The sequence below is a fragment of the Orycteropus afer genome, unplaced genomic scaffold, assembly GCF_000298275.1.
Source record: "Orycteropus afer afer isolate SDZICR_OR568_19922 unplaced genomic scaffold, OryAfe1.0 scaffold00063, whole genome shotgun sequence".
In the NCBI taxonomy this organism is placed as follows: Eukaryota; Metazoa; Chordata; class Mammalia; order Tubulidentata; family Orycteropodidae; genus Orycteropus; species Orycteropus afer.
The window spans coordinates 8,578,942-8,592,180 of NW_006921650.1; the positions used below are offsets into that span (position 1 = coordinate 8,578,942).

Here is a 13,239-nt window from a genome sequence, read left to right on the forward strand (position 1 = left end):
TTCTACTTGGAAAAGCTGGTGTCACAGAAGAGAATGTTTCAATCATGTACAATCTGCTAAAAGGTTAAGCGCCAAATAAAGAAAAACAGGTGTCTGCTTGATGTGGCAATGAGGAAATCACTAGAGAACTAGATGAGAATAGTCTGATCCACTTCCGTAGTGATACTGCCTTGGAAACCCAAGGAGGGGTCACTATGAGTCAGATCCGACTCGACAGCAGTGAGTTTGGTTTGGGATTTTAAACCGAAAAAACAGAAACTAAACTGAAGTGAAATGAAAAGGAGAACGAGAGATGAGAAAGTGGAAACAGAAAGGAGACTTCTCCAAAACAGCAAATGTAAATCATTTACTATTTTGTGATGGTTGTGAGAAATAAAAACAGTGAGGTTCAATAAAACGTTGATAATACTATTGCAGTAAACCACTGATGTTTATCTTGTGATAAGTAATGCAAAAGTAAATTGAACGCTTATGTCAAAGTAATTTTTACTTTTAAAAATGTTGTAGAGGAAAAGTTACTAATCTTAAAATTTCCTAAATGCTTGTTAGTAAGGTACCGCTAACAAAAGAAAATATTTTCTTCTCTTGGAGTACAGACACTTTTCTATGAAGGAAATTATAGAGCAGAAGATTGTTGTTGTTGTTGTTACGTGCCGTCGAGTCAAACCCGACTCATAGCAACCCCTCCTTGGGTTTCCGAGGCAGTATCACTACGGAAGTAGGATTGCCCAACCTTCGATAGAGCAATTTTATTCCTCAAAAATTACAAACATATATAACAAACACCTACATTATAAATTTTTAGAACTGGAAAAATACATTGTGATATAAATGGCCCTAAATTATAAAGTGTCTATAAATCAATTAATTAAGAAAAACAACAGAAAAGAATATAAAGGATCCAAAAGCCTAACTAAACCCAGTGCCATCGAGTCAATTCCAATTCACAGCGACCCTACAGGGCAGAGGAGAATTGCCCCATAGGGTTATTAAAGCTGTACATCTTTACAGAAGCAGATTGCTACATATTTCTCCCACAGAGCAGATGGTGAGCTTAAACTGCTAAACTTTTGGTTAGCATATGAGGGCTTTAACCACTGCACCACCAGGGCTCCTTTTGATATAAAGGATGCCACTGTTGTTGTTTTGTTATTAAGTGCTGTGGAATCAAATCAAACTCATAGTGACCTTACATACAAAAGAACCAAATGTTACTCAGTCCTGTGCCATCCTCACAATCCTGGCTGTACGTGAGCCCATAGTCGGAGCCACTGTGTCAATATTCATTGAGGGTCGTCCTCCTTTTTGCTGACCGTCCACCAAGCATAATATCCTTCTCCAGAGAATGGTCCCTTCTGACAATGTGACCAAAGTAGGTGAGATGAAGTCTGGCCATTCTCCACTCTAAGGAACATTCCAGATGCACCTTTTCTAAGACAGATTAGTTTGTTCTCCTGACAACCCATGGCACTTTCTGTTTTCTTTGCCAACACCACAATACAAAGGCATAAACTCTTCTTCAGTCTTCCATAGTCATTAGTAAGCTTTCACATGCATATGAGGAGAATGAAAATACCATGGCTTGGGTCAGGCACACATTAGTCTTCAAAGTGACATCTTTCCTCTTCAACCCTTTCAAGAGGTCTTTTGCAGCAGGTCTGCCCAGTGTAATACGATGTCTGACTTCCTGACTGCTGCTCCCATGGGTGTTGACTGAGGATCCAAGTAAAATGAAGTCCTTCACATCTTCAATCTTTTCTCCATTTACCACAATGTTTCTTACTGGTTCAATTGTGAACATTTATGTTTTCTTTATGGTGAGGTGTAATCCATACTGAAGACTACAGTCTTTGATCTTTATTAGTAAGTGCTTCAAGTTCTCTTCCCTTTCTGCAAGCAAGGTTGTGTGATATGCATATCACAGGTTGTTAATGAGTCTTCCTCCAATCCTGATGTTGCATTCTGCTTCATATTGCCCAGCTTCTCAGATTATTTGCTCACTATATAGATTGAATAAGTATGGGAAAAGGATACAACTCTGATGCACACCTTTAATGATTTTAAATCATGAAGCATCCCCTTATTCTGTTTGAATGACTGTCTCCTGGTCTATGCACAGGTTCCTCATGAGCACAATTAAGTGTTCTGGAATTCCTGTTCTTTGCAATGTTATCCATAATTTGTTATGACCCACACAGTCAAATGCCTTTTCACAGTCAATAAAACATATGTAAACATCTTTCCGGCATACTCTGCTTTCAGCCAAAATCATCTGACATCAACAATGATATCCCTTGTTCAACATCCTCTTCTGAATCCAGCTTGAATTTCTGGAAGTTCCCTGTCAATATACTGCTGCAACCATTTTTGAATTATCTTCAGTAAAATTTTACTTGTGTGTGGTATTAATGATATTATGGGATAATTTCCACATTTTGTTGGATCAGCTTTCTTTGAAATGGGCACAAATATTTTTCTCTTCCATTCAGTTGGCCAGGGAACTGCCGTCCAAATTTCCTCACATAAACAAGTGAGCACCTCCAGCACTGCATCCATTTGTTGAAATATCTCAACGGGTATTCCATCAATTCCTGGAGGTTTGTTTATTGCCAATTCCTTCAGCTCAGCTTGGACTTCTTCCTTCAAAACCACTGGTGTCTAATCATATGCTACCTTCTGAAATGGTTGAATGCCAATCCTTTTTGGTAAAGTGACTCTGTGTATTCCTTCCATCTTCTTTTGATTCTTCCTGCATCATTCAATATTTTGTCCTTAGAATCCTTCAGTACTGCAATTCAAGTCTTGAATTTTTTTCTTCAGTTCTTTGGGCTTGAGAAATGCTGAGTGTGTTCTTCCCTTTTCGTTTTCTAACTCCAGAACATTGCATATTTCATTATAATACTTTGTCTTTTCAATCTGCCCTTTGAAATCTCCTGTTCAGCTCTTTTATTTCATAATTTTTTCCATTCACTTTACCTACTCTACATACAAGTTTCAGAATCTCTTCTCACATCTTTTCTTCCTTTCTTGATGTTATCCCACAACACATCTGTTCATTGCTATTCAATGCATCAAATCTATTCCTCAAATAGTCTCTAAATTCAGGAGGAATATAATTAAGATTGTATTTTGGCTCTTGTGGACTAGTTAGAATTTTCTTTAGCTTCAACTTGAACTTGAATATGAGCAATTGATGATCTGTTCCATTGTCAGTTCCTGACCTTTTTTGACTAATGACATTGACTTTCTCCATGACCTCTCTCCACCGAGAAAGGTCATGATTTCATTCCTTGCAATTCCATCTGGCAAGGTCCACTTGTATAGTTGCTGTTTATGTTGAAAAAGGTATTCTATCATGCTGTCTCCAGCGTAATTTCTATCATCAGGGCCATATTTTTCAACTACAGATGATTCTTCTTTGTTTCCAACTTTTGCATTTCAATCACCAGTAATAATCAATACATCTTGATTGCATGTTTGGTCAATTTCAGACTGCAGAAGCTGGTAAAAATCTTCAATTTCTTCATTTTTCGCTGTAGTGGTTGTGCATAAATTTAAATAGTCGTATTATCTGGTTTTCTTTGTAGGTATATCAATATTATCCTATTGCTGGCAGCATTATATTTCAGGACAGATCTTGAAATGTTCTTTTTGATGATGAATATGATTCCATTCCTCTTCAGTTTATCATTTCTAGTACAGTAGACTATATAATGTCTGATTAAAAACAGTCAATACCAGACCATTTCAGCTCACTAACACCTAGGCTATTGATGTTTAGGTGTTCCATTTCATTTTTGACAACTTCCAATTTTCCTAGATTCATACTTCACACATTCCACATTCCCATTATTAATGTATGTTTGCAGCTGATTCTTCCCATTTTGAGTTGTGCCCCATCAGGAAATGAAGGCCCTGAAAGCTTTGTTCAATCCATGTCATTATGGTTACCTCTACTTCTACAAGGCAGCTCTGCCCCAGTGTGTTCTGAATGTGGCATAGTGTCTAAGGCATGTGACCGCTAACCAGAAGGCTGGTGGTTCAAACACACCAGCCATTCCTCGGAAGGAAGGTTGGGCAATCTACTTCCATAGGGATACTGCCTTGGAAACCAAAGGAGAGGTCGCTGTGAGTCAGTTCAGACTCAACGACAGTGAGTTTGGTTTTTCCAACAAAGAGGGCTTGTCTTCCAGCTCTATATCAGGGCAATGTTTCACTACTATTCATAAAGTTCTCCATTAATATATCACATAATTTTTACTGCTATTCATAAGGATTTTAGTGGCCAATTTTTCAGAAGTGGATGGCCCCATCCTTTTTCTTAGTCTCGAAACTCCACTGAACCCTCTCCAGCATGGGTGATGGCTTCCAGCTTCACAGCAACATGTAAGCCACCATCTTACGACAAACTGACAGAAGATGGTGGATATAAAGGATAGGAACAGATAAATAAGAAAGAAGAAATGCTAATGACTAATAAAATAGTATAATACCCTATCTTTAAGGACTTTCCTTAAAAGTCAAAAATACAGAATAATGTTAGATTAGTATGTTTCTTAGGAGTTATGCAAAGAAAATCACACATACAAATTCCTAGATTACCTATTGATATTGTCATCATCAATACACAGCACTTTTCCCCATATCTGAGTAAACAGAGCAGTGATCTTCTTTTATTTAACATGATATCATATGATTACAAGAGGTATTGTTTTTTAAATTTCAGTGTACACATTGCAATGAGAGATAAAATCTTGTGATTTTTAAACTCAGTATATCCATAAGTATATAATATTTAAATAGCAATGGACATCATACAACCACAAAGACAAAGATAATATGAATAAATGCCTACCTTCCCTGATAGCTGTGAAAGGTGTACCTTCTTCTTCCTGTAGCCTGATCACCTTCAGGGCTACCAATTTCCCATTGACTCTGAGAGAAATGAAAGAAAACATCACTGAATTCATGAAAATAGAGTCCTATTATGGTTTTAACTATCTTCGTTACAACTTCTATTTTACGTACTTTTACAGTGAAAATGTCAGAGACTCAATTACGCCACCACAACAAGATAAATTTCAGTAAGGCTGGGAATTCTGTGGCATCATCATAAATATTCACACTTTTAACTATTCGTATTTTAAGTATTCACACTTCCATAGTCCAAGATTTAACTGAAGTTTTCTATGATTCACTCCATGTTCCTTCCAGAATGAAATGAGAGCTTTAAAAAAAAAATCAGCATGCTTTTCCAACTATTCTCAGATCGATTAAAAAATCAAGCAATCAGAATAACTCTTCCCTCGTTTCCCCAACAGTTCTCAAAATGTCTTTGTCTTCCTATCTTCTTTAGCTGAGGGCACTCAATCAATCTCCAAGGACAAACACTTGACAGTCTTCCCTCTCTTCATCTTAATAACACCCATTTCCCTTTTGTCCTCTTTTTTTTTTCTTAAAAAAAAAAAAATTAGATTTTTCTCTTGAAATTAGATTTTGTCTGGTTGAGTTTTATATCATCAAAATAAAACTTAAGAATACTTTACCATTATAAGATTACAGAAGATCTATTCAAAGCAAATTGCTCTTCCAAACATGCTCTAAATGTGTATCAGCCCTAATTAAAAGTATGAATGTGCCAAAGTCAATTCTGTCAACAAAGACATGACTATGCTGGTCTTCTCCTTAAGTGCTCTATTTTCTATCTTTGCTAGGCCTAACAACATACTTTATTTGGTCAGTTGATTAGTTTAATTAAAATAGGTAAAACAAGCATACATTAAAAATGTAAATATACAAAATATTTGATGAAAAGTAAACCTCCTTGCCATACTCTTCCAACCATGCAGCTCCCTCCTTTTGAGGTTACCACTATTATTCATATATACTTCTAGAAAAAAATATATATTTAAAACAAAAGGATTAGTATATTATGTACAGTACAGTGTATATTATTTTTTCCACTTAAGAATATATTTTGGCATCTTATAAATCCATATAAAACTGCTTTTGCTTTTCAGAGGCCAGGCACCTCTGTATGAGCACAGAATACTTAATTTAATCCCTTTCATCTGCTGACTGAAATTTAACTTCTTCCCAATTTTTTGTTTCTATAAACAATGATGCATGTCATTTCATCCAAGTGAGAATATATCTGTAATATAAATTCCCAAAACGGAAGCAAGGTCAAACGGAATGTGTATTTCTAATTCTGATGAACACTGGCAAATCGCCTTACATAAAGGTTCTACCATTTACACTTTCAATAGCAACGTATGATGAGAGTGCCCATTCACCCCAACCCTCACATATACTACGTGTTACCAAGATTTGATTCTGCCAATCTGACTGGTCAAAAATGGTTTCTTGTTGCAATTTAACTGTTTTTAGATGTTAGGAGACCAGCAAAGGTGAACGAACTCATGTGGCCCAGAGAATCCAGTGCCTGAGTCTGAAATAAATTATCTGAGTGTCTCTTTTTAAAAATTACATCTAGTTGGATTATTTTTGCCTAAAAAAAACTGCCAGGGCCAGAAAACTTTAAAGGCCAACCAATTTATCACAGCCCAGCTGTCCTAGGGGCTTTCTTCATTGAACTGATCATTGAAATACATTATTGGTTACAGCAACAGGAGAAGGGCATCTGATTATACAGCTCAACAATGTGCCCGCCTCCTCAAGAGTTGCTGTTGTTATTTGCCAGAGTCGAACTTGATTCATAGCAAACCCTCCTTGGGTTACCGAAGCCGTATCACTACAGAAGTAAATTGCCCAACATTCCTTCTGAGGAATGGCTGGTGGGTTTGAACCACCAGCCTTCTGGTTAGCAGTCAAGTGCCTTAGTCACTACGCTACCAGAGCTCAAGAGTAGGTGTTGCTTTATTAATTTCTTTCTTCTTTGCAGCTGGGAGGACATGCCTAGTGCTTTTTTTTGCTTTGCAACTCTCCTTTTCTGAGTTCATTACCTTGATTTTTCTAATCCTGATTGTGCTGTGGGTACCCAGGTGCGAGTAACAAATTAATATGCACATGGAGTTCATCTGCAGACTGTTCCTTGTGCTCTTCACTCGTCCTTTAGGACTAAGGGAGGACTTTGGCGGGGCTGGAGGCTGGGACGCAGTCACTGCTGACATCTGCACGGATTTTTCTTAGCCCAGTTGAGCTCATCACTGGCTCCCTGAGGAGGCAGTAACTGATTCCAGGAACTGCTTGGAATTTTCCCCTCATTTACAGATATTTTCCCCTCACCCATAAAAACACATATATAAGCCTCTTCCCACAGAGCTTTTCCATCTCCCTTGTGATCATTAACTCTACGTTCCCTGAACTGAATTATAGAACACAGGGACCTCATGTTTCTGAAGATTATATACTTAAAACATGCTCTGAGACCACAAAACTGTAATTGTCCACTGAGAGGAGATCAATCTATAATTAAACCAACATTTAAATAAACTAAAGATGAAATTCCTAGACATTATCTCATAGATTATCTAATTTGTATTACTTTTATGCTGAAAAAAAAAACATTTTTAACAAACATTTGATATGAGAGCTGCTTATAAGAACGTGATCCACTTTCAAAGAATTATGATTCTGAGGCATAATTCTCCATGAATTCAATCTCCAAATATTAGTATATTATAGTCATAATATTGAGATTTTATATAATACATTCATATAAAAATAAAAATTGACTTAAAATTCATTCTAGAATATAAGCTCTAGGAGGGAAGGGACATGTTTTTCTATTTTGTTCACCGATATATAACCAACAGCTAGAGCCAGCCTAGCACAGAGAAGGCTCTCAAAATATTTCATTGAATATTGATACTTATTTAATAAAATATGGGCATTGAACAAGATAGGGACATTCTGTCAATGAGATATGGACATTTCCCCACTTACGGCCATAAAGTTAAATCATGAATGAGATATGTAAACTACTGTTTGCAAAATTTTCAGAAATTCCAAAATTATAAATCTTTTAACATTTTCTTTATGTTTGGTTTAAATAGTTCTTTATTTTCATTTTTTCAAATTAAAGGTATAGTCTTTTTATTTTTGAAGTATACAGATATAGCAATTTCCCTTTCTTTCAGGTTGTATAATTTATAGAATGCTTTGTTAATTAACCTTTTTGCACCCAAAAGACATGTTTTAACACACTCACCGTCCTTACTAATCTGTGCATAGTCCACCAATCAGCATCTCCCTCTTCTTCAATTGCTTCATTGGTTTCCCATTAAGAATCATATTGATTATCAAATTGCTCTTTTAACCTAAGAGTCACTGTGACTTTCTCTTTCCTTAATTAGTTTTTCTCTTCCTGTCTAGCCACTTTCCACCTACTGACTTCCCTAGTTTTAAAAATCTTGTAAAAATGTTAAATCACTGGTTCATCTATGGAAAAGGTACCTTTGGAAAAAATAACATTATAGCATTTGTCAATCATTAGCATGAACTGAAATGACAAAGTTAGTAATTGATTAACAGAACCTCAATTTTTAGAGGTTTAAAAGAGGATAGCTATTATTGAATGAAAAACAAAATGAAGATTGTATCTTTCTTTACTTTGTGGATTTAAGCTATTTTATCAAAAGTTCAAAATGTATAATTCAAACATTAAGTACCTTAAATAATTACAGAATTCATATTGAATCAATAAATTAGAGCTGTTTACAGGAAAACATTGAAGATTCCTCTTTAACAAGTCTTATTAATTAAATCAAAGGCTAATGAATAGGAGGCAATCAAGGCTTGATTGCCAATGTAGACATTAATTCAGGTAAATCATGTCATAAGGAAATGCTTTAAATTGTGTTACTGTCACCACAGAATCTTTTACCAGAGATACTGCCAAATCTGCTCCCTGGTTGCTCTAAGTTGTATAGTGAACCATTTTTAATTCAGCGATTCTTTGCTATTCTATTTTGCTGCTCTCAGCCTCAAAAGAATGACCTAGGCCTGACCATGAGGCTTGCTTCATCTCTCCAACTAGGATTGCTGCCCAAGAATGAGTGACTCGGTGTTTTAGTCTGCTGGTCAAGCTGTCAAGGGAAGCACAAGGAAGAGCCAGGGGAATTTCTCTCAGTGGACCCACCCACACACGGAGACATAAAGGCTAGGCAGTTGAACAAAGCCCCACTGAAGTGATTTCAGGCTTTCAAATGGGTTCCAGCTACAAATCCAAATTTCTGCATTGCAGAAACTCCATCCGCAATGCTGAGTGCCCTAAGTCTGTAAATAAAATACACTCATGTGAGAGTGAAGCAAGACCTAGAAGCTTTGAGCAAGGAGCACGGCCTACTCATTTGTTCATCCATTACTTCATGTTTTCATTCAACATTTTAAAACCTGTAAAGGAGAACTCTCCAGGTAGCTCAAGGTAAAATCTCCAGTTTCAAAAGACCATACTCAAAAGAGAATTTCCTCACAGCAAACAATTCTCAAAGGAAAGCCTAAAGGTTCTCTATTCCATTAGTTATCTCAAATTAATAGGATCGCTTAGTACAGTAAAACACAATTAAAAATATTATCTAGGTCATCTTTGCAAACAATGTCCATGTGCTAACACCTAGAAGAAATTATGTCTAGAGGATATAAAGGAAATTAAAGTAATATATCTAAAAGAAATTTAATACACTCAGGGAAATTTAATATATTCTGCCTCTGTCTTCCATTATGATTTTGTCTCAAGAGAAACTAGTAAGGAAAATAATACCAAACGCAGGCAGATACAATGCTTCAGTTTCCTTGCTGTATTGGTACAGAAGCAATAAAAGGAAACGCAGATAAAAGGAGTGACAACAGCAAGCTGGTGTACAGCAAGGAAAATATTTTGTCCTTAATTTACGTATTGGGTTATTTATTAAAAATATCAGAAATGTTATAGTAACAATACTTCTCTTATAAAATTCCTCTTAAGACGCTAGTTAAAATGCTAATAACAAGGATACCTCATTTTATTGTGCTTTGCTTTGTTATGCTTCACAAATAATGCATTTTTTACAACCGAAGGTTTGTGGCAATCCTGTGTCAAGCAAGTTTATCGGAGCCATTTTTCCAATGGCATGTAATCACTTCGTGCCTCTGTGTCACATTTTGGTAATTCTTACAATATTTCAAACTTTTTTCAAAATGCTAATGTACACTTAGTAGACTAAAGTATAGTATAAATATAACTTTTATATATACTGGGAAACCCAAAAGTTGTGACTCACTTTATTGCGGTATTTGCTTTATTGCAATGATCTAGAACTGAACCCTCAATATCTTCAAGGTATGCCTGTATACAGTATTACACACGTATTTCAAAACTTGAAGGCTTAACTAAATCCTGATGGCCTTGCTATTTTTATCTGAATTCAACTTTTATATTACTCAGGTGTGAGAAGTCATCCTGATATTATTTAACATGTGCTACTCCAGAATAGTACTCTACTATACTATTCTACTATAATATTATTAATAACATATATTAGTAATACAACCTCCTACTATAGTAGAATATTCTAGTATACTTCTTTCTAGAAAAATAAATTACAATTTCAAAGTAATTTGTTAGTAATTACACCTTGTCTTAATTTTTACAAAAACAATATAAAGAGAGAAATTAAGGAACATTGATGGCTCATTTCTGTTTTTTAAAGAAAACCTGACGATTAATAAAAGAATAGCATACAGACTATTTGGGGTGACTGACAGTGGAAAAAGTCTGAAGATTTAATGCAATGCAATTACATAAAGCAAACTCAAATAATAAAAAAAAAAAACTCACTGCCATCCAATTGATTCTGACTCATAGCAACCCCACTGTGTTTCCAAGGCTGTAAATTTTTATGGAAGCAGGCTGCCCCTTCTTTCTTCCATGAGCAGCTGGTGGGTTCAAACCACCAACCTTTTGGTTAGCAGCCAAATGCCTTAATCCCTACACCACATACACCAAAAAGTACATTCAATCAACATTTATTATCTATAAAATCAAATGATTGCTATGAAAGCATAATTCCCCTCAAATATGATGGAGAAATTAGGAGATTTCCAGATAAGCAGAAACTAAGGGAATTTGCTAAAACCAGACCAACCTTATAAGACATGCTAAAGGGAGTCCTTTGAACAGAGAACCAAAAATAGCAAATAACAACTGACCATTAATACACAAGATGACACAAACCAGAAACTACAGCTATGGACATATCCAAAGTAAAATGAGCTTACAAGATTGTAAACAGGGAACCAGAGACATCAATTGGCAAGTGAGGACAACTACAAACAAAAAGAGGGAAAAGATTGTGTAGTCACAGAATTTCTAAATGGTGAGGAAGTTAAGAAAGTTGAAAGACAGAATGGACTGGTCTAAACTCAGGGATAAAATTATAAATCATAGGGTAACCTCAAAGAAAAATGATAAACCTTCACATCACAATAAAAAAGGACAAGCACAAATATTCAGCATATACTAAAACAACAGCAACAAAGGAAATGATAACATGAGGACATTATGCTGAGTGAAATAAGTCAATCACAAAAGGACAAATATAGTATTAGTCCATTATTGTAAAAGTTAAGGAAGGTTTATCTATCGAAGGAAATTTTCTTTGTGGGTTACCAGGGGTGGGAGGGGAGGGGAGGGAACGCTGTTAGATAGAGGTAAATATTGATTTGGGTGAAGAGAAGGGCAATGTACCAAATGTGAGTGACCAATATGGCAGCATTGAGGATGAGAAAGACCTAGAAAGGTACATGGGAAGTACAGACAACAAATATGAACCCTTTGGCATATATAGTACTGAGTTGTAAGTGAAGGCAAACATGGGTATATGTATGAATAGATAGGTGGACAAGCTAAACGATTAGGTATGTCTATGTAATGGGGAGTGTATCCAAGATCATATATAGGGTTGGCAGACAATGGTCCTATAAGTTTATGTGAATGATCAGAATTCCCAGGTGTATAGTAGAGCTGACACGGGGCAAGGTTGGGGTCACTGTTTGGTCATAGCCAGCTACCCAGAGGGACCGAGTAGTTGAACCTGCAGGCTTGGGACCATAGTCGCAAGGGACATCAAGCTCAATTGGCATAATATACTATACAAAACATTGTTCCACCTCCTACTTTGGCGAGTAGCGACTGGGATCTTAAAAGCTAGCAAGCTGCCATCTAGATGCAACGATGGGTCTCTCCTCGTCAAGAGCAAAGAAGAAAGAAGAAAACCAAAATTAATGGAAACAATCAGTCCTAGCAACTGGTACACCATCCAATCTGCAACCTATACAACTATGAGACCAGAAGAACTAGATGGTGCCCGGCTACCACTGTCATCCACTTGGAAGGGATGTAGGAGATCCTGGATAGAGAGGGAGAACAATGTGGAACAAAACTCAAAATCATTTGGAGGAAAAAAGAAAAAAGAAGCTGGGGACCAGGTTTGCTGGTCCAATAGAGCCTGATGGAACCACTGAGACTATGGCCCCTAGCTGCCCTTCAGGTCTGGAATTGAACCCACACCTGTGGTTTCCAGCCAAACAATGTACAGGCATGTGAGTTAAACATTTACCTCAAGTAGACACATGCCCTGGAGAGAACAATCATGGGAGAAGGAAGGGCTGCTTATGCACAGGGAGACAGCTCAGGGCGCAGGAGAGTATGGAGGGATGGTCACTGGGAAGAGGTAACTATGGAGAGGAAGTAGAGGGGAGCTGTTACATTGTAAACTGTGGTCAAGACATGAGACAAAGTATATGTGAACTGCTGTATGGAAAGTGAATTTGCTCTGTAAATCTTCACCCAAATCACAATAAAAAAAATAAAATTTAAAAAAAAAAAAAGCATAATTCATCATTACCAAAGTGTTATCACATGAACAAACATATAATACTTTGAAATATATGTAAGAGGTACATATAATGATCACAGGATAAAACTGAATTATATACACTACAACAATTTTAAACCAGCCAACATTTCACCTTGGCAACAATAAAATCCGTTAACAGGATTTTACAGTTCTATTAACTTGTAAAAAGGAGTCCTAGTTATGCAGGGGTTAACTCTAGCTGCTAACCAAAAGGTCAATAGTTCAAATTCACCAGCTGATCCCCAAGAAAAAGACATGACAGTCCATTTCCATAAAGGCTACAGGTTTGTAAACTATAAGGCAGTTCTACTCTTGCTATAGGTCACTATAAGTCATCAAGGCAAACAACAATACCTTGTAAGTAGACATAATGTCAGTG

At 36.4% G+C, this 13,239-nt stretch overlaps 1 protein-coding gene across 1 annotated transcript in view; it reads right to left on the reverse strand.

Moving 5' to 3' along the window:
• Positions 1-13,239, reverse strand: part of CDK14 (cyclin dependent kinase 14) — an 835,387-nt gene that overhangs the window by 489,790 nt on the left and 332,358 nt on the right. Inside the window, exon 5 of the mRNA XM_007939825.1 lies at positions 4,856-4,935. Within this exon, the coding sequence (XP_007938016.1) occupies positions 4,856-4,935 (80 nt within the window). The remainder of the gene's footprint in view (positions 1-4,855; positions 4,936-13,239) is intronic.